The sequence below is a fragment of the Alexandromys fortis genome, unplaced genomic scaffold, assembly GCF_014885135.2.
Source record: "Alexandromys fortis isolate MF-2015 unplaced genomic scaffold, M_Fortis_MF-2015_v1.1 scaffold_319, whole genome shotgun sequence".
Lineage (NCBI taxonomy): Eukaryota > Metazoa > Chordata > Mammalia > Rodentia > Cricetidae > Alexandromys > Alexandromys fortis.
This window is the reverse complement of record NW_026068193.1, coordinates 176770-201440: the sequence shown is the minus strand read 5'-3', so window position 1 is coordinate 201440 and position 24671 is coordinate 176770. Positions and strand designations below refer to the sequence as shown.

Sequence of the window (24671 nt, the reverse complement as noted above, 5' to 3'; positions counted from 1 at the left end):
AAATGTGATGTTCTCTTCATCACAAGACCTCAACATGATTTTTTAAACTTGCTTTTGTTTAAACTCATCTGCTTTATGTGTGTTGCAATAAGCAATTCCAAAGTCATCTTCATTTCACGTAGCGTCATTTGACTCGGGGCTCGTCCTCCCCATGGTGGAATTAGGACCGTTTTGGTTAGATTACCACTGGGTATTGAGAAACTGGACAACCTTGTTGGTCCCACAAAGCAAATAGGCAAAGCCCAGGGTTTTTGCTTTAAAATCTTTTTGTTTTTTGTTATATTGAGGCATGGCTCCCCCCCTTTTTTTTATTGATTTTTGTTGAGCTCTACATTTTTCTCTGCCCCCCTCCCCGCATCTCCCCTCCCCTTCAACCCTCTCCCAAGGTCTCCATGTGAGGCACGGCTTTTCTACGTGGCCCAGCCTAGCCTCCCATTTCTTTCTTTTTTTTAAACAATCTTTTTTTTTTAATATTTATTTACTGATTTGTTATGTATACAATATTCTGTCTGTGTGTATGCCTGCAGGCCAGAAGAGGGCACCAGACCTTATTACAGATGGTTGTGAGCCACCATGTGGTTGCTGGGAATTGAACTCAGGACCTTTGGAAGAGCAGCAATGCTCTTAACCACTGAGCCATCTCTCCAGCCCTAGCCTCCCATTTCTTATCCTCCTGCCTCAGCCTCTTGAGTGCTGGGATTATAGGTGTGTGAATCTCCATTCCCAACCCTGCTTAAGGTTTTCTCATTGTAAGGTTTATTGTTTTTATTAAGGAGAGATATGTGTGTGTTCCCCTGGAGATAGGGTTAGAGCTGGTTGTGAGCTGTTGCTATGGGAACTGAACTCAGGTCCTCTGAGCCATCTCCAGGATTAAAAGCATGCACCACCACTGCCTGGCTTATCTTGTTTATTGTTAAAGTTTTGACCAAACTAAACAGAGTTCTGTGTTCTAGTGTGAGGAAGTCTCTACATTTCTGACTTGGTGACGTGCATCTGTCCTCTCAGCACTTGGGAGGTGCGGCAGGAGGAACTCTTGGACTTCATAAGGCCCTAATAAGGTTTCTAAGCTTTCTCAACAATTGACTTCCCTGAGGGTTCTGCAATCAGGTAAGGCAGCTTTTTCCAAGTTTACTCACCATTCGTACTTACCCTAAGTACTGAAACTCAGTACTCAGTCAGTACTGGGTTTACATGGCCGCACAATGCCTGGACTCCTCATTGCCCTAGTGCCTGGATTAGGGCTGGAACTTAGCTCAGTGGTAGAGCACTTGTCTAGCACGTAGGAGGCCCTTAATTCAATTCCCAGCATTCAAAATAAAAAAAAACTAACCAACAAAAAACACTATCAGGGGGGCCAGGAAGGTCTGACCCTAATCAACTGGTGGAGAACGCCATTCACTGCCACAGTGAGTAATTCGTGAGTGTTTCTGATTTACTATCAGATTTTTTTTTCAGTACTGGGATTAAATTCCAGTCCTCAGGCATGCTAGGCAAATGCCCAAGAGGCTAGAGAGTTAGACCTTAACCCCTGCTGGTAGAGATTTTAACAACGATCAAAGACCAAGTTATGATATGGTTTCTATAGAAACTCTTTTTTCCCCCCTGAGACAGGATTTCTCTGTGTAGCTCTGGCTCTCCTGGAATTCATTCTATAGACCAGGCTGGCCTCGAACTCACAGAGATCCACCTGCCTCTGCCTCCCCAGTGCATAGATTAAAGGAGTCCGCTAGCACTACCTGGCTGAGAAACCCTTATCTTACCTCTTTTCCTTAAATTATAGGTTGCAGTCACACATGAGCTTTGATTATGGCTAAAACTTCCTTTTTCTCTTTTCCAGACTTACTTTTAATTAATTAATTAATTATGCTTTAATTTTGGAACTATTCTCAATTGGCCTCAGAGGCGTCTCTGGAGTCACTAACTCCGAAGAAAAGTTAAGGATATTCAGAAGTGGTCTCATCTGATCCTAGAGAAGGAATACTGGTATTTAAAAAATACTAATGTAAAAAAAATACTAATGTATCCCTCCGAAATTAACGGCATTTTTCTTCTTTAGTTTTATGTGTGTTTTGCCTGCACTTAACGCGCACCACATGCCTGCAGTGCCCGAAGAGGCCAGAAGAGGGCACCAGATCTCTTGGGACTAGAGTAGTATCCGTTTCTGAGTACCATGTGGGTGCTGGAAGTTGACCCCGGATCATTTGAAGAGCAGTCAGTGCTCTTAACTGCTGAGCCATCTTTTCCAGCTACAGGCATTAATGTTACGTGCACTGGGACGAGTTCCTTGAGAGCAGAAGCAAACCTGACACTGACTGGTGCTGACAAAGAAGTGCCCACACATGTGGTTGAGTTTAACTGCGTGGGCAGAGGGTGTGCGGTTGCCGGGTTGGGGAGTTTTGACTGTGGGTCTCAATGGAAGCTGGTGCTCTGCTTGTCTGGCCTCTGGGAATGCAAATTTGAGGCGACTACTGTTTGCATACAGAGCTGGAAACTAAGCCAGAGGGCGGACGGAGGCCAGGGCAGGATATAAATCTTGCAAAAGGTACTCCTGGTCCACGCAGCTCCAGACCAGAGCTGATTCCAGGGTAGGCTTCTCGGGAGGAAGTTTCTTGGCTCTTTTCTATCAGGTAAAGTAGTAGGGTGGGGTAGGGTAGGCAGAATGTGGTGAGGGACCATTTTCGCACCTATTGCAGACACACACACACACTCACACCTAAAGCAAAGGCGACTTGGGGCTAAATTCTTTGTAAAGAGGCATGGATGGCCTTGGGAAGGTGGAGCTAGGGGATGGGGACCAACATTTGGGAGGGGTTCACCCCCCCCCTTTCTCTACTCTGTGTGGTGGGGAATGGCTGAGCTCCACACGTTCGGGGGAGGGGTGATTGAGGCAAGCTCCGATCCGTCCAGACCCGGGGTATTCTAGGCCGGGGAGTGACAGGACTACGAGCCCGGGAGGCCCCTAGCGGCAGGCGTCGGCTTTGGCCTGGCACTTCCTGCCCCGCCCAGGCGGGGTTTGCGGAAGACGAATTTGGCTGGAGGGGCGTGGTCAGAGCTGGCCGGAAGCCGCAAGGCCGGATCAGGGCGCAGGGCGTGACTAGGGCACGGCCAATGCGAGCCGGAGGCCTCCGGGCGCCCTGGAGTCCGCCCCACCCAGTCCCCTCCCTGCTGGCCCCATTGCCCGGAAGGCTGTAGACCGAGGGCAGCCCACGTCTGCCTGGCTTTCCGCCTCCCGCCCAGTCCCGGGCAGGCCCCGCCCCGCATTCCAGCGGTGGGGGCACCGTGGGGTTTGTGTATTCTCTTATTTATTTAAAGTGTGTGTACACGTGGGGGCGAGCTCGTGCCGTGGTCCGTGTCGGGAGGTCAGAGAACAACTTGCGGCGGTTCGTTTTCTCTTTCCATCACGTGGGTTCTGGCAACCGAACTCAGATCGACCAGATGCCCACACAGTCCCCTCCGGGCCAATTTCTTCTTGCCCAACAAGGGTCTGAAAAGCAGTCACAGGTATAGGCCATTCACGCACTTCAAGTCCCCTCCCCCAAAAACCACAGAGACAGGCTAGGAAGGGGTCTAGCTTTCTTTAGTTATCACTGAGGTGCTGGTCAGAGAGAAGGCACTTAACTGGGAAGGTCATCCGATTCAGGCCAACCATACTCTCTCTCCCTTCAACTCCCTTGGCACTTGTTTGTGGGTCACTTAACCCTCATATTTTGGGGAGAGAGAGCCCAAGGACTTGAACTCTAGACTCAGCAGGGGTGGGGAGGGGCTTTAGAAACAGAAGTCAGTTGGCAGAGTGGCCTGGGAGCTGCCCCCAGCCAGCAGGGGGCCATGGAGGAGGCTGCGGTGAGTGAGGTGGGGGATGAGTTGGCACTGGAGAGGGGGGCAGCTTAGAAAGTTTTCTTGGAGACTTCCCGAAGCCCACAAGAAGGTTCCACTTCCCGCAGATACTCTGAAGGCACCGGTGAAGTATGGGGCTTTGGGGTGAGACACGGATGAGGCGGACCCCCTCCCACTCAGCTGGCCGGACTAGCTCACTGCTGGGCACAGGAGGGACTCAATAAATGTTTTTTGGATGAACAGAGTAAATAGGCTGCGACAGCCGGAAGACTGGGCCTGTGACCCCTCACAGCCCAGCTTGTTCCATTTAGAAAACAGTAGTTTTAAAAATGTACAAATCCTTGCCCTCCCTCCCCCAATTTCTGGGCCCAGGAAAGGGGTGAGGGAGGAGTGTCTAGTCCCACCCCTTCCTCGCGCCTTCCTTTAAGAATCTATATACACATATACATATTTATATGGCACCACGGGGAGTCCTGCCAAGCCCCAGGCTTTGGGGAGATTGGGGGCTCAAATGATACAGGGTACAGCCATCAGCCTTGGACGAGCTGAACTGGGAGTGTTCCCTAAGGAGGGCCCCCTCTTTTACAAGTGATAATAGACTTTCTCCCTCTCTTCCCTTGCAGAAACTGCTGGGCACCATCATCCCAGGGAGGAGGAGGGAAGGGGAGAGGCTGGTTCCTCCCAGGTCAGCCTAGATCTGAGAAAAGCTGACCAGCAAAGAGGGTTCTATGCAAGGCACTTGGTGTCCACTGTTCCCAGACTGGGGGTGGGGGCAATCCAAGGCATGGGGCCGCAAAAACCTTGCCCCTACCCCCAAGGCAGAGCTGGGGTATGACACCCGATTTGGCAGCAGAGAAACATGGCGGCATGGAGAAAAGAAGACAGGAGGGGGGCAACAGGCAGGGCCCCCCAGGTCCCCTGAGAAGAGGGGAAGAAGTTTGAAGGCACTGATACAGGGGCCAAGGGCTCTCTGTCCTCCATGCAGCCTGGCAGGGGAGACACCCTCTTCCCCAGGGCCATGGATATTGCATAGCCCATGAGGTTTTGTTAACAGCACAGGCAGGCTCCCACAGTCTGATGGGAAGAGGCTTGGGCCTCGGTGAGGGGCAGATCCTGGCCCCAAGACACCTCACTAGCTCCCGGGCCTAGGCTGCCTGAGCACTGAGTAGACGTCGTCCACACGGCTGAGCTGCTCGAAGAATGGTAAGAGATCGTGTAGCTCGGTGTCACTCATGTTGTCAAACCAGGAGGCTACTGGGACCTGGGGGATGACGGGAGGTGAGGAGGGCAGGTGTCCAGGGGGCCCCAGGGCTGGCCCAACCCGGCCCACACAGCAGGCGCCGCGCGCAGATACCGCTAAGCCGTCTTCTCATAGAGACTTAGGCTCGCTTCGCTGCGCTTCGTGTGGGTAGGATCCCAGCTGGGACACACCATATCCATTCTGTCCCACTAACAGGCCATGGTTGGCAGCTTGGAAACTGCCAGATGGGGACCCCAGTCAGAAGTGAGTACCCCCCACATGTGAGCAGGCAGCAGCCCCCACCCTCACCCCCACTCTGCACATCCCATGCTCCCGCCCTCTTCCCTGTGTACTCACGGCATTGTCTGGATGGAAGACGTAAGAGGCGGGGGAGTTGTCTAAGATGAGCACCCGCCGCAGGTCTCGGCCCAGCCTGCTCAGGTCCTTTACATAGTTCCCCCGATGGAAGACACACGACTCTCGAAACAGCCGGGCACGGAAGGCTCCCCACTTGTCCAGCAGGTCAGCTACAGGGTCTGCGTACTGGGGATAGGAGGTACGTCATTCTCGTCATTCTCCCGAGCGGAGCAAGCAGCGAGCCCAGGACTGCATCCGGTGGCATGTTGACAGTGGGTGGGAGGGTATGGTTGCCCGACCCCGGGCAAGGGCTCACCTTGGCAAGGCTGGCAGTGAACAGTACACACTCAAAGAGCTCGCCCATGCGCTGGAGGAACTCATCCACGTGGGGCCGCTTCAGCACGTAGACCTGGGGAATGAGCTAGTGAGGGAACTGTTGGCCGACAGGCTCGGGGGTGCTAAACAGTAAGGGGGCTGGAACAGTAGAAGAGGCGGGGGAGTCCATGGAGGCTCCTCCAAAGTCTGTGAACTCCCCAACCATCCCCCTTCCTGAAGAGGATGGAATGTCTTTCCACCTCACCTAGTGGGAGTCACTAATTCCCAGCCCCTTTTCCACCTTGGTCTTATTTATCCAAATACAGGAGCCCAGGTTAGCCCTCTCACCCCAAGGCTGCAGGGCACCGGCCCCCGAGCCAAGTAATGGAGAACAGGCTGGCCAGCACCACAACCTATCCTGAATTACTTGAACTGGGTCCCGGGCAGTGGGGGCAGGAGGGGCAAGAGGGCCCCACAATTCTGCAGGTCTGGAAGTCTGGCTCCATCCCCGGGAAAACAAACAGCCCTGGGTTTCACATTCTCTTTGAGCAGTGGACATTCCCCAGCTATCAGAGTTCCACTTGGGAGGTACCTGGGGTGCAGAGTGCAGACACCAAACTCCCGCCTCCCTCTGCCCCTCACCTGGTGAACTACCCCATCAATCTCCACCGGGATGATGAAGTCAGCATTGCTCACTGGCTGTGAGGAGAGAAGAATTGCTGGAGGGGGATGAGGGGGGATCCCAGGGGTGCAAGTCCAGCGGAGACCTCCCTCCCTGACCAGGGTAGGCCCCCCTGAGACCACAGGCTGAGGATGGCTGGGCAGGGCCCACCTTGAAAGAGCTGTGCACCAGGGTCTCGTCCAGGTCGATGACCACTCAGATCTTGTCCGAGTCCTGGGCCTTGGCCTCAGGAAGCAGGTACTGGACCTGGCTCTGCAGTGGGGAGAGTCTGGGCTCAGTGGGGCGCCTCCTACACAGGCCTCCCTCCCCAGCTCTCTACCTGAGGACCCAACCAGATCTTCCACCCCCGCTTCAGCCTGGGCCTTGCCAACTTTGGACCAGGGTAGGCTATATGGATCCCTCTTCCTCAGAAAGTTCCCATTTATAAGGGATGTATACACAGGTCTCAGGCAAGCCACAGCTGTTGGCAGGGGGTGGGGTTTGAAAAAGGCAGGACCTAGAGGGAAGGCCTCCCTTTCTGAATGTTTTAGGGTCGGCAGGTGTGTCAGGAAAGTTCAGCCTAGACCCCCTTCTGCCACATCCACTGCCAGCTAGGCCCAGGTGAGCCTGCAGTTCCCTCCTGGCCACCACACACCTTAGGGATGGCGCCGTTTTCCTCCACCAGCAGGGGAGCCCCACTGTGGGCAGGCCGAGGCTCCCCATCATCTCGGCAGACACAGCAGAAGAGCGAGTGGAAGATGCCCCGACTCCGGGGCTTCTGGGAAGCTGCTGACTTCTGGTCACCTGAAGCAAGGAGTGAACGTGGGCACACTGGCCTGCATGCAGAGGCTCCACGCATGCATGCCCTCGGGTCTCAACCCCTGAGCACAGAGAACGTGGGCACTCTCCCTCCATCAATGCCACACCAGGGTGCCCCTGGTTCTCTAGGAAATGCCCCTTTCCAGGGGCCCCTGCAACTCTTCGGCATAAGGAAATCTGGTGTGGCCGAGAAGGCGGCCACTTTAAGGAGTAGGTGGCCTTAAGGAGGGGACAGACAGGGGGGTGCTTTCTCTTTTTCCCAGGGTTGGTTTTCAATCACCTAACCCCACCTTACCTGGGCAGCCCCTGCTCATGAACGTCAGGGCTCGGGGCCCCATCGTCCACTCCCACTCTCCCTCCATTCTGTCTACCCATCGAGTCCAAAGTTCTCAAAGTCCCAGAGGCCAGTGTCCCAGGGCTGTCAGCCCCGCCTCCTCCACCCCGCCCCGTCTCAACCTTAGACTTCTGAGAGGCACAGGCCTTCAAACTAACAGACACCCCCAGCTCCCCCCGCAGCACCCACTTTTCCAATCTTTCTGCCTTCAGCCCCCAGAGAAGCTGGGTCTGGACCGTGGACAGACCCAGACGACTCCCCGATCTTGAAGTTCACACAGGAGGGGGGGGTGATCCCCACCCAGGCCAGCCCCAGTGGCTCCGCCTGCCCTAACAGGGTCGGTGCGAGTGTGCACAGGCTCGACGCCAACTGGCCTGGCCTGCTGCAGCCGGGGTGCCCCGTGCCCAGCTGGACACAAGGCTCGCCAGTCTGTCTTGCACGCTCAGGGGCTCTGTGCCTCCGAGGGCGTCGTCCGCACCTCCACGCGAGACGCCCGAGTTTGTGGGAACGTGGTTGTGTGTTGGCGGGAGATCCCTGCAAGACTACCCAGCCCGCTGTCACCTCGCACCCCTTGCAGACCTCAGCCTGGAGGGGGCGGAGCCTCAACGGGTGGCCAGGCGGCCGCCTCACCCCCACCTTCCAGTCCAATTGGCGCCAAACTGGGGGAGGGGGCGACGCCCGGGAATCGCCAGCCTACTAACCCCTCGCGAGCCTCCTGCCTCAGTTTCCCTACCGGGAGCACACCGAGCGCTCCAGCGGCGCCAGGCCCCGCCCAGCGCTTCAGACTCTCGCGGAGTTCAAACTCTCCCTGGCCCCGCTGGCGGGGGCTCGGGCTGGGCCGAGGCGCGCGCCCGGGGCAGTGGCAGCGGCTGCGGCACGGGGACAGCCCTGAGCCCCGACCTCCCCTCCCGCCGCCCGTGTACCTTTGCCCCGCAGCGGGCCCCGCGCCTCCTCCTTGCTGATCTGAGTAATGACGGCCGAGCTGTCCATGGGGCCCGGCGCGCTCCACTCCGGCCGGACTCTGGCCCCGGCGCCCGGCCTCCCCCCCGGCTCGGGCCGGAATCGGGGCGCGGGGGGGAGGGGAGGGTGGGAGGGAGGGATCCCCGCGAGCTTCGGAGGGGAGGGGAGCCAGGTTCTCGGGGGGAGGGGGAGGGAGGGGGCGCGGAGGAAACTTTGTTACAACATGGAGTTTCCTCCCCGCGAGGCGGATGCAAACATGGAACCCGGGCGCCGTTTCAAGGCTCCCCCTTAAAAGGGCAACGGCTTCGGCGCGACCGGGGCTCGGCCGCAGCTTTCATCACTTCTGGGGCCCGGCGGACTGGGAGGCGGGCCTGGTTCCTGCGGAGATGCAGGGGGCGTCGCCTCTCTTCCTGCGGCGTTCTGGCGGGACCAGGCCTCTGCGGCTGCGTGGCAGAGCGGCCAGCGGTAACCGGCCGCTGCTAGCTGGGGAGCCCCAGGCCTGAGGCCCGCCCCAAGCGCCCGGCCCGGGGGCCCGAAGGCGACGCAGCCCCACCTCCGCGCATTCCAAGGGGCTGACACCGGCTGCCTCCGTTTACTCCTCTGGAAAATGGGATGATGCTAATTTTCTGTAAAATGGGTGCTTTTTTTTTTGGTGTGGTCCTTCGAGACAGTTTTTCTGTAGCTTTTGTTCTGGAACTCGCTCTGTAGAGCAAGCTGGCCTCAAACTCTCAGAGATATGCCTGCCTCTGTCTCCCGAGTGCTAGGATTAAAGACTGGGATTAAAGGTGTATGTCTCTACCATCAGGCTAATTTTTTGTTGTTGTTTTTCGAGACAGGGTTTCTCTGTGGCTTTGGAGCCTGTCCTGGAACTTGCTCTGTAGACCAGGCTGGCCTCGAACTCACAAAGATCCGCCTGCCTGTGCCTCCCGAGTGCTGGGATTAAAGGCGTGAGCCACCATCGCCCGGCGCTAATTTTTTTAATTTTTAAAATTATTTGTGTATGGCCTGCGAATTTGTACGTGTACCACGTATGTGCAGTACAGTTCAGCGGCCAGAAGGAGGCGTCAATTTTACCTAGAACTGGAGTTAACAGATGGTTGTAAGCCACTATGTGGATCTTAGGAACGGACACCCCGTCCTTTCAAGAGTAGCAAATGCCCTTGAGCCATCTTTTCAGCCCCCCCCCCAAACCTTTAAATTACACTTATTTACGTATGGGAGGGATGCGCGCCCCAAGAGTGGAGACCAGAAGTTCTCTTCTTCCACCTGGGGATGGCAATCAAACTCAGGTGGTCAGACTCACCAGCACGCACCTATACCCCCTAAGCCTTCTCGCCGCCCCTACAGTGGGTATTGTCTAACGCTGTGGATACCGTGAGTGAGAAAAAGGCACTCTTTGCTAGTTCCAGTTGTGCAAACTCATCAAATTATGGAATCCTAGAAAGATTTACTTCTGTGTATGTGTATGTATGCCAGGGCCTACGGTGGCCAGAAGATGGCATCAGATCCCCTAGAGCTGGAGTTAGCGGACCCCCCCCCCCCCAGGCAGTGCATTCTCCTAACGGCTGAGCCATCTCTCCAGTCCCGAATTGTGTTCTTGATCCACCTCTAACTCAGCACTCACCGCAGTCTCAGGGGCATCACAGGGTGTGAAAAATTCCACTTCTGTGCCTAGCTTTACCGACTGACCTGTGGCAAATCTAGCCCCCTTCCCCTGTCAAGCCGTTCAGCGTCCTCTCCCCCCCCCCCCCCCCCCCCCCCCCCCCCCCCCCCCCCCCCCCCCCCCCCGCAAAAACTGAGCCTCCGTAGCTCAGGGCCTTGTTTCTTGTACTTGCTGTTCCTTCGGCTTGGAACGTGCCTCCTCGTCCTTGGCAGAGCCAAATCCCATCGTACTAGAAGAAATACCACCTTGTTTAGAGGTCCCACCCCCACCCCGCGGTCCCTATCTGTGATTATTTGAGAGGCCAGTTCTAGTGCTGGCTCTGTTCCCAAGTGCCCAGGGGACACCGGCGGAGGGAGGGCCCAGAATCCGCCCTTGGGCTCCAGAGACTGCAACTATTCAGATTTTAAACACACGTGTCACCGGATTTGTGGTGGTGACACACCCTAGCCATTGCCTAGGTCTGCGTTTACATACAGGGTCTTCTCGCAGGAAGCGCCCAGTTGCGCCCCTCGAAGGTTGCGGTTCGTTTATTTTTATTTTTCCTGTTTTACAAAGTTTCTTTCATTTGTCGTAATTTAAAAACTACGAACGCCAAGCCTTGACACGCGTGCCTCGCCACTTCCTCCCCCAGGCACTGGGGCGGAGCTGGGCGGGCCTGTAGCAGCCGGTCGGAAAGCGGGCTGGGGGCCTGGCCCGCGAAGCGCTCGCTGCTCGGCAGGCCGCCAGCTCAGTACCCGGGATCGGCAGGGAGTGTGGAACGCTCATCTCTGACCCCTGGGTCTGCTCTCCGGGAGCCCCAGGGCTGCCATCCTTACGCTCCTTCCCAGACTCTTCGGAGACTTCCTTCTTGGCCAGGTGCACCCTGGGGGCCTCAGCTTTCTCAGCCAGGCCCTCACTGTCCCCAAAGGGAAATGTGTGACCCAGGTTGAATGACGGATGGCTGGCTGCCTTTCCTATCCGTTGTGCCCTAACCCGCTACCCTGGACACTCACAAACCCTCCACCTAAATTCACATCAGCCCTCAGGAGCTACCCCCCCCCCCCAACAAAGGAAGGACAGCCCCGGGCTCACTTCTTCTGGAAGCTCTGTAGCTCTCTGGAGGGGAGCATGGCTCCATCTCTGCTACTGTTTACTCTCCCCCAGCAGTTGGGGAGGGGGCTTTACTCACACAGTCTACTTCGATTATTAATTTAATGGCTGCATACCCAAGAGAAAACAATAGTGTGGGCCGCTAGTCCGGCGGGGGGAGGGGGCGGGAACAGCATCCTGTAGGGCAACTGAGACTAGGTTCCCTCCATCCAGTCCCCTTGGTTTCCCTCCCGCTCCCATTTACAGAATGGGGCAGGTGGCGGACCAGCCCCACCTAGGGCCTCAGGAGCTTCAGGTGAAACTCTAAGGTAGTCCTCCTCCTTCTGTAAATCCAGTGAGAGTTTTCATCAGGTCTGCACAGAGATGGGGGCTGCACTAACCAATGGCCTCTGGCCGGAAACAGTTGACCTAGACCTGACCTCATCCCTGACCCTGGGCCTCAGTAACCCCTACTGATCCTCATCTTTAAAAAAGAGTTTTAAAAATCAGGGGGGCCAGGCGGTGGTGGCGCACGCCTTTAATCCCAGCACTTGGGATGCAGAGGCAGGTGGATCTCTGTGAGTTTGAGGCCAGCCTGGTCTACAGAGTGAGTTCTAGGACAGCCAAGGCTATACACAGAGAAACCCTGTTTTGAGGTGGTTGGGTGGGGAGGAGAGAAGAAGAAAAAGAAAACAAAGAAAAAAAGTTTTTAAAAATCACTATATTTTTATTTTTTTGTGTGTGAACACATGCCACAATACGTGTGTGGAGTCAGAAAATCCACACATGTGGGGCCCAAAGACTGCGCTCTGGTCCTCAGGGACGGTGGCTGGACCTTTACCCGCTGAGCCACCTCACCGGGCCCAATACTTATTTTCATTATTATAATTACTGATATTTTGAGATAGCTTTTGCTGGCCTGGAACTTGCTACTGAGATCAAGCTGGCCTGCCTCGAATGTGTAGAGATGCACCTGCTTCTGCCTCCAGAGCTCTGATGTTAAGGTGTGTGCCGCAGTGCCCGAGGGAGATTTATTTTGGTGCTGCCAGTGTTAGGAAGCCTCTAGAGTGCCACGTTCCCCTGGAGTGGAGTTCCCGGCTGTTGTGAGCTGCCATATGCCATTCCCTGTCTGGAGTGCTAGAAGTAAGTCATCTGAGCCAAATTTACCTTCTCGGCGCCCAATTCTAAATCCTAGACTTACTTATTCCTATGATCAGCCTTCCATCCTTCCGGGCCCCCCAGCTCCAGTCCATAGCATCTGAGAACTGTGCACTCCGGGCACGCTCACGGCCAGCCCTTTCTTACTTAACTTTCAGAATCGCGTGCTCTGGGGCCTTCTCCCTGAACTCACTGGGTCAGCTGTCCGGCCTCATCCTGTCCCGGTTCTTGTTTATTTAGCCCCACCCCCACTCCTTCCCGTGAGACTCTTTGACAGCTGACATCCTCTTTAATTCGGGACTTCACCTCTCTTCCACTGCTAGCACAGGGCCTACTATAAAAAAAAGTCACCCAGTGAATGCCAAGTGAATTCCCAGCATGTGCAGCAAGTTGAGGAGGAACCGAAGGGGAATCTGGGAGAAGCGTTCCTCAATAGCTCCCTACCCCTTTCGCTATCTCGGGTCCCACCTTCTCCTGGGGCGAGCACCAAGGCATGGGGAGGCACTCTTGCCCGGGCACCCTCTCTGGCAGCTGTCGGGGTGGCGCCACATCTGTCCCTTCGCCGCTCCTTTCGGGGGCCCCACTCTTCTCGTTGCCCTTTTAAGAAAGAGGAAATTCTTTTCATAAACAAGCGCCCCAATCTGAGCGTCCAGCCGGCAGCCTCCCCAGCTGGGTTCCGGGTAATGGGCGCTACTTTGAGACAGCGAACCTCCCACAGGCTCAACCCTGGGGAAAGGCTCGGTGGACGCCCCTTCCTCGGTGCAGCTCCGGGCTGTTCCAGGCAAGGGTTCGAGGAGCCCGAGGAGTCCGGAGGAGGGACTTAGGGGAGCCTAGAAACTGTCTAGGGAGCGTCTGCAAAGTGCTAGCTCTACACAGGGCGAAGGGTGCCGGACCGCTCTTCTGCGGAGGACGGGGTTCCCTGCCCACGCTAGTATCACAGCCCTCGGAGAGCACCCGCCTGCTCACCTGAGTTCCGCTTGCCCCTGAGGGACCGCAGGGTTTAGGCCGGAATGTGGGCGCTCGGGAGAGTCCCTGCCCCCAGGGGGAGCTGAGAGGCTAGTGCAGGAAACCCTAATAGCACAGCGTGGGAGTCAGGTCAGCCTTGTCCCCTGGGGAGACGGCAAATGAACTGGGCCTTGAAGGCACAGACTTTTGTTTTTTTTTTTTATGACCTGGTTCCTGAAAGAGAAGGATTCGTTTCAAGGTTTTATGGCCTGGGAAATGGGTTGAAGGAACAACCTTAGAGGAGGAGATAATCAGACATTTGAGCGCGGGGTGGGGGGGAGTATTTGAAGTTTCCATTTTTCCAGGGCTTTGGAACAGAGGGGAGCTACCGTTCAGCCGTCGGACTGTTTTAAAAGTTTCCTCCAGCCCTCCCCCCCCCCCCCCCCACCAAGCTTCTAAGGTTGGTGTTGCTGCGCTTCTCCTCCGCTCCTCCACCTTCCCTGCTCCTTTTCCTTCTTGAGACTGGCCTTCCTGTAGCCCAGGCTGGCCTTGGACTGTACAGCAAGAGAATGATCTAGAACTCCTTAAGCCTCCTGCCTCTGCCTTCCAAGTGAGACAATGGAGTTGCCTGGTTCTGATGAGGTGGTCTGACTGTCTACTGCCTCAGTCTAGGATTACAAGATTGCGTGGAATAGGTTTTGGATTATCTTTTAGGAACCAAGCGCACACTGTTTTGTTCTGAAGTAATCTTTATGTATATGGGTGCCCTGCCTGAATGTTTGTCTGTGCGCCTTGTGCAGACAGTGCCAGTGTAGGACGCCAGAAGAGGGCGTTGGTCGACCTGGAACTGGAGTTACAGTCACTTGAGAGCCACCACGACGGTGACGAAAGAGTAGCCAGTGTTCTTAACTGCTGAGCCACCTCTCTAGCCCCGGGCACTGTGTTTTTAAGTCCTTTAGGTTGGTGGTTAGATGGGTGTGGTCCCTAGCACAGCCGAGGATACTTTACTCTGAGGTAAAGCCCTCCTCTAAACGGGAAACCTGTAATCCCGAGAGCCGGGTTGCCGACCTCCAATTGCCTTGCTGTATCCTGCGGCCTTGCTCTCTGGATCCAGTGTGCTGCTCACCCAGAGCGCTCCCTGTCTTCTTCCTGCTCCTCTTTAGGGAGCCCGTATAGGAAGTGCTGGTGGGAGCCGTGAGTCAGAAAGGTGGCTCCGTGGGCGATGCAACAGGTCCAGGCCTGGGAAAGGACCATGGATGGGGGAGGGGCCAGAGCTCTGCGGAAGCCCCGCCTGCCCCTCCCTCCCTCCCTCCCTCCCTCCCTCCCCCCCCCACCCCCCCCCCCCCTCTCTCCCTCTCTCTCTCCCTCCCTCCCTCTCTCTCTCTCTCTCTCTCTCTCTCTCTCTCTCTCTCTCTCTTTCTCTCTCGCCCTCCCTTATCCCTTGGCTGCCCCCGTACCAGATAGGCAGTAAGGCCCAAGTAGCCCACAGCCAGCAGAGCTACAAGGCCAAAGAAGGCAGGGTGCGGGAGGCTGGGCAGGTAGCTGACCACAAAGTAGAGGTTGATGGCGCAGATGACTGCCATGATGCAGGACGTGATGACTTTGCTCAACCTGGGGGATGGGAGGATCCTGAGGGCCGGCCGGCTGGCTGGATGCCGCGGACCACCTGGATCATCTCCGCTCCCCCCCCCATCTCAATCCCCAGGAGCTTTGGCTAGCTCAGAACTGGGGACAGGGACGCAGACAGACCCCATTGGCTACTTGGGGACCCTTCAGGCTCCGCACTGGCAGGACTTGGCAAGAGGTGTGTGGTAAAGGTTCTAGAACGAGCCCCACCAAGTCCTGGCTCCCATAGTTAGTAGCTGTGAGACACTGGGCAGATTCTTTAAGGTCTTGGGGCCTTGGTTTCATGGGATGGTGGCGAGGACAGTAGTTCCTGCCTCTGCGTGGCTGTGAGTGCCCAGGGCAGTTCCAGGGTCTGGTTCCGGAGGGGGTACTCACAGGCCGTTGGCAAACTCCTGCATGACGGCTGGCATGCTGGTGAAAGTCAAGATGGGCAGTACAGCAAAGGGCAGCTGTGGAGAGAAGTGGAGGCAGAGGGCCCCGCATTGGTACAGCAGGGAGCGGGAGCCGGGAGCGCGGCACCTCTGGCGGGAGTCTTTGGGGAATTCCCTAAGAGCCCTGGGCAGTTTTCTCATCTGTGGTCCTTTCAAAGCAGAAGGAAGTTAGGGAGCGCTTTGGCCTCAGGCTGCTGGGGTTTGAAAGCTAGCTCAGCCTCCAGTCAACTAACTTCATTCCTCAGTTTTCCCGTCTGTGGAATGGGGGTAGTGGGGACTCTTGCTCCTTAGGGTAGCCATAGCATTCTGTAAGGGTCTAGGGCAGAGCCTAGAGGGCTCTTTGGGGGTGGGGTGGGGGGCTACTGTGCTCCTAATTAGATCATGGTTCTCACCAGCAGACTCTGCAGAACGTTGAGTAGATCGTTGAGGCCTGAGAGGTCCCTCAGGTCTCGGAAGACGGCCACAAGCACAGTGGGCAGGATAGCGCAAGAGCGAGTGAGGAGGACACGTGCGAAGCGGGACCACCGCAGCTTCAGGAAGCCCTGAGAGGGAGGCAGCGCCCCGATGGGGCCGTTTGGCCTCGGTTGTCCCAGGCCCCGCCCCCTCCACGTTTGTCCGTATTGGAAACAGGGGCATCTCTGATCCTTGCTGGTGGGTAGAAGATGAGTTCCGGGAAAGGGAGGATTCCCATAACTGGTGGCTAGGTATGGAACAACTTGGGGGATTCTGTCTGTCATCTCGCCCCTCTGCTACTCTGAAAAGCCCATAGTCCAAGCCTCCAGCAGTGAGGCTGCTGCCCTTGGCCGGTGCCCACCTCCATCACGAACTGTCCTGCATAGGTGCCCGTCATAGTAGAACTCTGCCCCGCTGCCAGGAGACCCACTGCCCAGATGTAGAGGGCGGCAGGGCCAAAGAGACAGCCTAGGATCACACCCTAGAGGGAGAAGGTGTGGTCAGACAGAGGTCCCGCCCACTAGAGGCCCCGCCCCTGATAAGGCATGACCAGGCGAGGGGCACTTACTCCTTGGTAAATGTCCACCGTCACTGTGAGATTGTCCCTAGGGAAGATCTTAGTGTAGCTGTGGAGGCTGCTGTTGGCACAGATGTTGAACTGCAGGCAGGAGTCAGTAGGAGGGAGGTGGGAAAATCAGGACCCCAGGCCTGGTCAACTTTAAATCTGAGGCCCTGCTAGACATACTTTCCTAATAATGGTTTTTCCTTCTTTCCTTCCTTCCTTTTTTTTTTTTTTTTTTTTTGCCAAAGTATCTCTATGTAACCCTGTGGGTCTTGGAACTCCCTGTGTGGACCAGTCTGGCCTTGAGTTCACAGAGATCTGTCTGCCTCTGCCTTCAGAGTTCTAGGTTCAAAGGCTTAGGACATCAGGCCCAGCGTGTTTTTATTTTCCTTCCTATGAATTTGTTGTTAGCATTTAAAATGCAGCTTCACGGGGCTGGAGAGATGGCTCAGCGGTTAAGAGAAATGTCTTCTCTCCCAAAGGTCCTGAGTTCAATTCCTGGCAACCACATGGTGGCTCACAACCATCTGTAATGAGGTCTGGTGCCCTCTTCTGGCCTGCAGGCACACACACTGACAGAATATTGTATACATAATAAATAAATAAATAAATAAATAAATAAATAAATAAATAAATAAATATTTTTAAAAAATAAATAAAATGCAGCTTCACATAGGAACTGAGCTTCCAGTCTCTGCGATCAGTAAGAGCTGGCACAGCCACTACATTCCCGCATCCCCCTCTCCCTCAAAGAGCCCTGCAGTCACGTGAACTAGAAAATAGGCGTGAACTAGAAAATAGGCAGGCACGTGTGTTTAACCCCAGCATTCTAGATTAAAGAGGCAAGTGGATCTCTGTGAGTTCAAGACCAGCCTGGTCTACAGCGTGAGTTCCTGAAGTCCCCCTACACTCTATTCTTCTCATGCTAGGCAGTACAGTGACATCCACGGTGGGGAGAGTGCACCCTCACACACTCAGGACCTGCAGCAAGACCTTCCAAGTGCAATGATTAGGGAATTCCAGCTGCTCCCTGCCCCAACCCTCCCCCACCTCACTCACAAAAAGGGCTCCACCCTGTGTAGCACTGACTGGGATTGTGACAGTCCTGTGATGGAGGATTTACTCCTAGAGGGTGACAGACCCAAATCTAGACTCCAGAGAACAAAGAGGAGCTAGTCAGCTCCTGCGTCTAGAGGTCATTTCAGGGGACCCTCCCCAGCCTGGCCTCGGTCATTGGGCATCCCCGCCTGTACTGCTTCAACTCTGAACCTCCCTGAGCACCCATGGGTGGGTGGCTGGCTTCCTGTCCTCCACATCATCCCTGGGTGTGGTACACACAAGCACAAGGTGCAGGACTCTCCTAGCACACTCTTCCCTGTGACTCTTGGGTGATGCCCAGTACTAAAGCAACAGCTCTGTCACTGTTACAAAGTGCTTGGCACCTGTCTCCTGGGAGCCGAGATGATGAGGAGAGAGGAGCCTACAGCCCAGAGTCCTGCAGAGGCTTTGGGGGATGTGGCTGTGGGACCTGGAGCCCATGGCCAAGCTGGAGGGCAAATGGGATGGCGGGGACACAGATGCAGCTGGTGTGTAGGACCAGCGTGGCTCACCGCTTCCTCATTGGTTTGCTGGTAGAAGGCCTGACCAAACACAGCCATAACAAAGAGGTTGATGATGAAGGACACAGAGAGGGCAATGGTGGCTTCAATCAGGAAGTACATGTTGGCTTCGCGAATGTCCGCCCGGCGGGTTCTGTCTACCTCTCTAGACTAGGAAGGTCAGAGGTGGAGGGAAGGGTCAAGGTCTCTGAGAGGCTCCCGATGGCCTCTGCCCCCACGTTTATATGGTGGTCCCTACGAGTCACAGCTCCTTGAAGGTCCCCTATGTGGTGTCTGATTCAGGTCCTGGTCAACTGTCCCCTCCTGCATCTTTCCCCTTACCAGAGGTCCGTTCTGCAGTGACAGGCTGTGTGAGTAAAGGAAGGGACCTGACCTTTGAGGTCCCTCTCTAACTCATCCCCGATGTCCCCTGCCCCCTCCTTCCAACACGCTTCATTTTTGAATGCATCTGGTTCGTTTCTGCCTCAGGACCTTTGCTCTTGCCATTCTCCCTGTCTGCAATGGCATCTCCCATCCTCTGGTCTTCTCTACCAGACATTTTCAGTTTGTTTCTTTGTGAGTACCGTTTGCCATGCACAATTTCTTCCCTGGTTTGCTTTGTCCTTGTCTGCATCCCCCACACTGGGATGCGGATGTTTCTAGAGGCGAAGGCCTAGACTGATCTACACCCCTCTCCCGGCTCCCGGCACACTTCAGACCCATTATTACAGGTGCACTGAGCAGCAGAGAATGGCTCCATCCTTATCTAGCAGGGGTCCCCACCCTCCGTCCCTTCCCCCGCTCACCTTGACCAAGGCTGAGTGCAGGTAGATGTTGTGGGGCATGATAATGGCGCCAACAATGCCCACTGCCTGCAACAGCTCAGGCTGACCGCAGCCCGGGCAGGAGGGCAAGAACACGCCCTGAAGAAGCGCTCCCTGGGATGGACGTGCTACCACATACTGTCGGAAGGAACTTGGTCAGCCCGTTAAAATTGCCCTCCTTTCAACCCCATCCCAAAGGCAGGCAGGTAGTGTGGCTAAGGGTTGTCTCCCTAGACCCCCAGGAAGGGAAGGACGTGTAGCTCTGATTTTTTTCCCACCTCATAACCGAAGGTCAGAGCCATGATAGTAATAAGAAATCCAAAGAAAGCTTCCAGCTTGCGCAGTCCTAGGGGCACGGCAAAGGAGTGTAAGAGACAAACTCCAAACCTCTGCCCCATAAACACTCTGAGTGGCTGTTTGGAGCACTTTGTCCCAGGCACTGGGCCAAGGGCTTAACATATATTTTCCTCATTGAAACCTCACCACAGCCCTGTGATGTCTGGGCTGTTCTTTCTCATGTTACAGAAGATGAAACGGGAAGCCCTTGCTCAAGACATACAACTGGAGTAAGGGGGACCCATGGCCCTGGGAAGAGCCAAGGCTCCATGAGGGTAGCCCTACCCACTCTCATCCCCTAAGAAGAGGGACTTTCTCTCACCGTAGTTATCCAGGAAGAGGAAGAAGAACGTGTCTACGATGGTGATCAGGACACCGCCCCACAGGGGGATGCTGAAACCATATAGATCAGGTCAGCCCAGCATGGGCCAGGTCTGGATTTCCAACCCTCTGTGGGGAGTCAGGACCCCAAGTGGCCTGGACAGCTAGGGTGAGGGGAGTGTAGGGTGTGCCGAACCTGCGTAGATACCCAGGAAGGGCCAAACCAGGTAGGGGGATCAGGAGTGGCAGGGAGCCCTGGCCTGTGCTATGTGACTCTCATGTGTGTGACTTTACACGCGTCACCTCACATTCTGAGTGAGATTCATACCAGCCCTACATGTAAGGAATGGGGGTGATAAAGAAGACACAGGGAGGTCCTTGGCATGGGGAGGAGACAGCAGCTCCCTCCAGCCTTGGACTGAGGTGGGCTCGTTAGTGGTACCGTCCAGCTGAGAGCAGGTTGAAGGAGATGGCTGTGCCGATGACTTCCTGCATGTCTGAGCCCACAATGGCTAGCTCGATGGTCAGCCAGAGGAGAGTGCGGGGCACCTAGGGGGAGGAGAGGTTGCTTCCTTAAGAGAAGGCTAGCTGCTGGGCTTCTCATTCTCCCCTTGCCTTGTAGTGCTCTATGCTGAGCTATGGAACTGGAAGCCTGCAGGCTTTTACTCTTGTCAGCTGGCTTTAATCCCAGCAGCGCTTGGGAGGCAGAGGGAGGTGGATTGCTGAGTCTACAGAGTGAGTTCCAGGATGGCCAGGGCTACACAGAGACACCCTTTCTCAAAGAACAAAAATAACAAAACAATACACACTTAAAGGGCTTTGCCATGGGATTTTTACGTCTTGTGAGGGTTTGTGTCCTGGCAGCTTGGTCTCATGTTGAGATGTAGAGGAACCCATTAGAGCAGAAGACAGACCCGGTGACACAGGCCTGACGTCCCAGAAACCAAGGCAGGAGGAAGAGGACAGCCTGGGGCAGCTTGGTAAGAACACGTCTCAAAAAAAAATGGTCAAGAGGGCTGAAGACGGAGCTCAGTGTGGTGGTGCTTGACAGGGCACTGATGAGTCCTAGGTCCAATTGCATATACCCACTCCAGAACAAAGCCAAGCAGAAATTGGCGCCTTGAACATGTAGAAATCTGAGCTAATCAGAGTTTTGTCTTTGTTTTTTTTTTTTCCAATTTGGTTAAAATCACTCAGGCCTGTGCATGCTAGGCGCATGCTCAATCACTGTGTTACACCACGCCAGCCTAATCTTTTTCTTTCTTTTTTTGGGTGGGGTGGGGTGGCGTAGAAGATCAGTGGTTCTCATGGTTATTTAAGCCTGGCTGCAAGCTTCTAGAAGCAAATGACTGCTTTGGGGAGCCCATGGTGTGGGGAAGGGGCTGTCAGCTTTAGTGACACCTTCTGCCCTTGAGCCTTCAGCCCTTCTGACTCCTGGCAGGGTTAAATTTGGAAAGGGCTAGAGCTGTAACTCAGTGGGAAATTGCTCATCCTAGCATTAGGAGCTCCTGGGTTTAATCTCTAGTTGTGAAAAAAAAAAAAAAGTAACCAAGTGAATGAATAAAACAAAAATCCCTTTGAAATACCTCATGGTGTAACTTTGGTGTTCCCCAGCCCGGCAGTGACGAGGCCTGAGCTACGTGACTATGAACTGAACTGTGTTTTTCTTCACCAGCTGGTCTTGTGATACCCGGAAGCTGATGACATATTTATTTTAAACGGAAGCTATAAGGAGCTGCTCAGGGTTTGAGACCCATGGTGTTGCCCGTCCATGAGCCCTCTGTCTCTTCCTGGCTCACCTTAGGGTAGTAGAGATGGCAGATTTCACCCAAGTCCTTGCCTGTCACCACGCCTAGCCGGGCAGCCAGCCTCTGGCAGAGCAGGCCCAACACGGTGGCCCATAGCAGCACCCAGAGCAGCTGTGACGGAACAAGGAGACTCTCAGCCAAGACAGCGCCTCCCGGACAGAGAATAGGTGGGGTGGAAAGACCCCCTGCAGTACAGTCTCCTTTCTGGAGGGGCTTCCCAGGGGACATCCCCTCCCAATTCCCCCCACACGCACAAGCTTGACACTTGAACTTAATCCCTATTCCCAGGCACACCACCCATGCATCTTGCCATGGTCTTAACCAACATGCTGCGGCCCTCCCCACAGAGCCAGCATAGAGGCCCAGTTTCAATACTTTAAATCCAGCCACAGCACCGGCTTGAAGGTCCGACTCAATGTTCCCTGGGTCAAGGAAAGCGATGCTCATGAGGAAGCCAGGCCCCGTGAAGGCCCACAGTTTCCTCAGGCTGAATGTGCCCTGCGGGAGCAAGCAGAATCAGGCCATCTTAGATGTGGGGGTGGTGGAGGCTGGCCTTGGCAAATTCAGCCCAGGCTGGCCGGCCCTGTCCTCCATCAACCACACGGTGCTGCCCTCCACCCTGAGGAACCAATGGGATATGCTGAGTCACTGTGGCTTTGCCGTTTTGGATGGGTCACGTTCTGCCGCTGGCCTACATGTGACTTGCCTGCCTCTTGCATGCTTGTCATACAGACCTCAGAGTCCCCAGGGAGGGACCTTGTTGTAGTTAAACCTCCCAGTTCCAGATCCTCCTCCCCCAGCCTTTCTCATACCACAGGCACTGATCTCTGGGGACCACTGAGGTCGCAGTCACGCAACCCTGTTTCTGGGTTTGACCTGTCTGGCTAGGAATCTGCTTAGAAGGTGGCAGCAGAGACTGATCCAGTGCCCAGAGGGTAAAAGCACTTGCCACCAAACCTGGAACCCACATAGTAGAAGGAAAGAATTGGTTCCCCCAAGTTGTCCTCTGACATCCATATGCATGCTACAGCCTGGACACCCTACACACGCACACACATGCATGCAATAGCCTGGACACCCCTACACACGCACACACATGCATGCAATAGCCTGGACACTCCTACACACGCACACACATGCATGCAATAGCCTGGACACACCTACACACGCACACACATGCATGCAATAGCCTGGACACTCCTACACACGCACACACATGCATGCAATAGCCTGGACACTCCTACACACGCACACACATGCATGCAATAGCCTGGACACCCCTACACACGCACACACATGCATGCAATAGCCTGGACACACCTATATCCGTACACACATGCATGCTACAGCATGGGCACACCTACACATGCACACACAAATGCACAAAAATAAACAATGTGATCCATTTTAAAAAGAAAGATTATGGCAAGACTGAGTAGCAGCATCCTAGATGCTTCTCTTTTACCCCTGGGTGGTTCCTTCCTCTAGTGCTAAAATGGTCTCAGGCTCTTTCCCCTCACGGGAAAGCTGAGGTTCTCTTGAGAACCATGTGATTATTTTTCAGATAACTCCAGAGTACCCAGGCAGTCACTGTTGTGGGTCACAGGAAATGCCCCCTCCCCGGACTGTAAGACCTCAGAGGATCTGGTAGACCCTGGAAGACCTCAGGATGTTGCCAGCATTCCTACCTGCTCTGTGCTGGGGATGGGAATCTTCTCATTCAAGTAGGTCTTCTGGGGTGGTACTTGCTGAGGTGCTGGGCCTGGCAGGCTGGAAATGGAGCCATAGCTAGGCCTGCTCAGCCTCTGGGGGCTCTTGTCACCTGCAAGGGACCCCAGGATGCTAAGCGGGAGTGACTTTCTTCCAAGAGCCTAGGATTCCAGCTACCTGCCTCCTCCACCACCTCCACTCCCTCGACTGGCCATTTCATCCCTGTGTCAAGTAGAGAGAGGTTTCCAGAATCACTTCCCTCCCAGTGAGCACAGAACTTCTCCAATCTAAATCTCCTGAGTCAGGAGATTTGTGAGACATGAGGCCCAGAGAAGGGCAAGCTGAGGCCCCCAGCTCAGCTGCTCAGGCCCCATGCTCTGCCTCCCCCTCAGCTTTAATCCTCAGAACTGCCTGACTCCAGTGTGTCTGGCAGACCAGAGCCCCCACAGAGACCATAAGTCCTCCTTGCTGCCTCAAATCTCCTCCAGACTTGGTCTCCTCGTTCACCCTCCCCCACTCAAATTACACTGGGTCCCTAGAGGTCAGCACTCACCAATCATGAGGACGCAGGTGTCTGACACAGTCTGTATATGTCAGCAGGCCCAGCAGCGTCTCAATCTGTCCCCTTCTATGGGTGCTGGTACAAGTGAGTAAGAGTGGGGGAACCCGCACCCTTCCCATCCTTGCCGGACTCCCACCTCCACATCACCAAGTGCATGCCCACAATTTCACACACTCGGTGTTTCGAAACACCAAACACAGAAGTGGCCAGTGGTGGCGGAAGGAGCTGGTAACCCACAGCTTTGCCCCTTCTTCCTCTCCTGGCCACCCTGTGCTCCATTCTATCTCTGGTTTTGTTCCAGGTACCCCCAAATTACCTCTGATTTCAGGTACTTCCTGCCTTTTGGGGTATTAGTGGTCACATCTCATGGTAGTCACTCACCCACTACACACAGACATACACTCTCACACACAGAGACACACTCTCACACACACACACACACTCACTCACACATCACGCATACACACTCTCTCTCACACACACGCACACGCACACTCAGGCCTTTCATCTCAGTCTGGAGCTCCAGGGCGGTGAGTTGACCTAATATGAAGGAGGAGGAAGGTAGAGAGTCCGTCTGTCCTGTGCACCCATGAGGGTCTCAGAAGAAAAGATTTCCCAGGTCCTGCCATGGGCGAATGCTGCGTCCATGCCACAGAATGAAATCCTGGGAATTCACCCCAGAGAAATTAAACGTATGTCCAAACAATAACCTGCACACGAAGCTTATCGCAACATATTTGGAGTAGCCCACAGCTGGAATTACTCCAGCTGTCCATCACCGGGTGAGTGAATCACTGCTTGGCAACAACGGAAACAAAGTGTTACTACATATAATAATGTGGGTAAATCTTCAGGAAATGACACTGGATGAGAAGTTCAGAGCCTTGGGGGCTGGGGAGATGGATCAGCAGTTAAGGACATTGGTTGATCTTCCAGAGGTCCTGAGTTCAATTCCCAGCAGCCACATGGTGGCTCACAACCATCTGTAATGAGATCTGGTGCCTGCTTCTGAGCTTCTGGCCTGCAGGCATACATGCAGCGAGAACACTGTATATATAATAAATAAATAAATTGTTTTGTTTTGTT

General features: G+C 54.9%; 2 protein-coding genes across 3 annotated transcripts; both read right to left on the bottom strand.

Annotated features, from left to right (window-relative positions):
* Positions 1–3556: 3556 nt before the first annotated feature.
* Ctdsp1 (CTD small phosphatase 1) lies at positions 3557–8998 on the bottom strand. The gene is given in 7 exon segments (XM_050129607.1): positions 3557–5095; positions 5432–5617; positions 5748–5840; positions 6389–6445; positions 6579–6680; positions 7063–7211; positions 8484–8998. Coding segments are annotated over 7 exon segments (783 nt in total). The 5' UTR covers positions 8551–8998; the 3' UTR covers positions 3557–4966.
* Positions 8999–14085: 5087 nt separating this feature from the next.
* Positions 14086–23811, bottom strand: Slc11a1 (solute carrier family 11 member 1). 2 transcript variants are annotated; one of them, XM_050129636.1, is made up of 15 exons: positions 23577–23811; positions 23002–23135; positions 21689–21811; positions 21305–21424; positions 19948–20054; positions 19507–19577; positions 19127–19194; positions 18831–18986; positions 18037–18195; positions 16433–16522; positions 16226–16345; positions 15804–15953; positions 15356–15429; positions 14812–14965; positions 14086–14593 (listed from the first exon to the last, which is right to left on the bottom strand). In XM_050129636.1, the coding sequence occupies exons 1-15, from the start codon at positions 23581–23583 to the stop codon at positions 14477–14479; spliced, it is 1650 nt and encodes a 549-aa protein (XP_049985593.1). In that variant the 5' UTR covers positions 23584–23811; the 3' UTR covers positions 14086–14476. The 2 variants fall into 2 exon arrangements, with proteins under 2 accessions (XP_049985593.1, XP_049985595.1); XM_050129638.1 differs by having other exon boundaries at positions 23002–23245; positions 23577–23807.
* Positions 23812–24671: the final 860 nt, after the last annotated feature.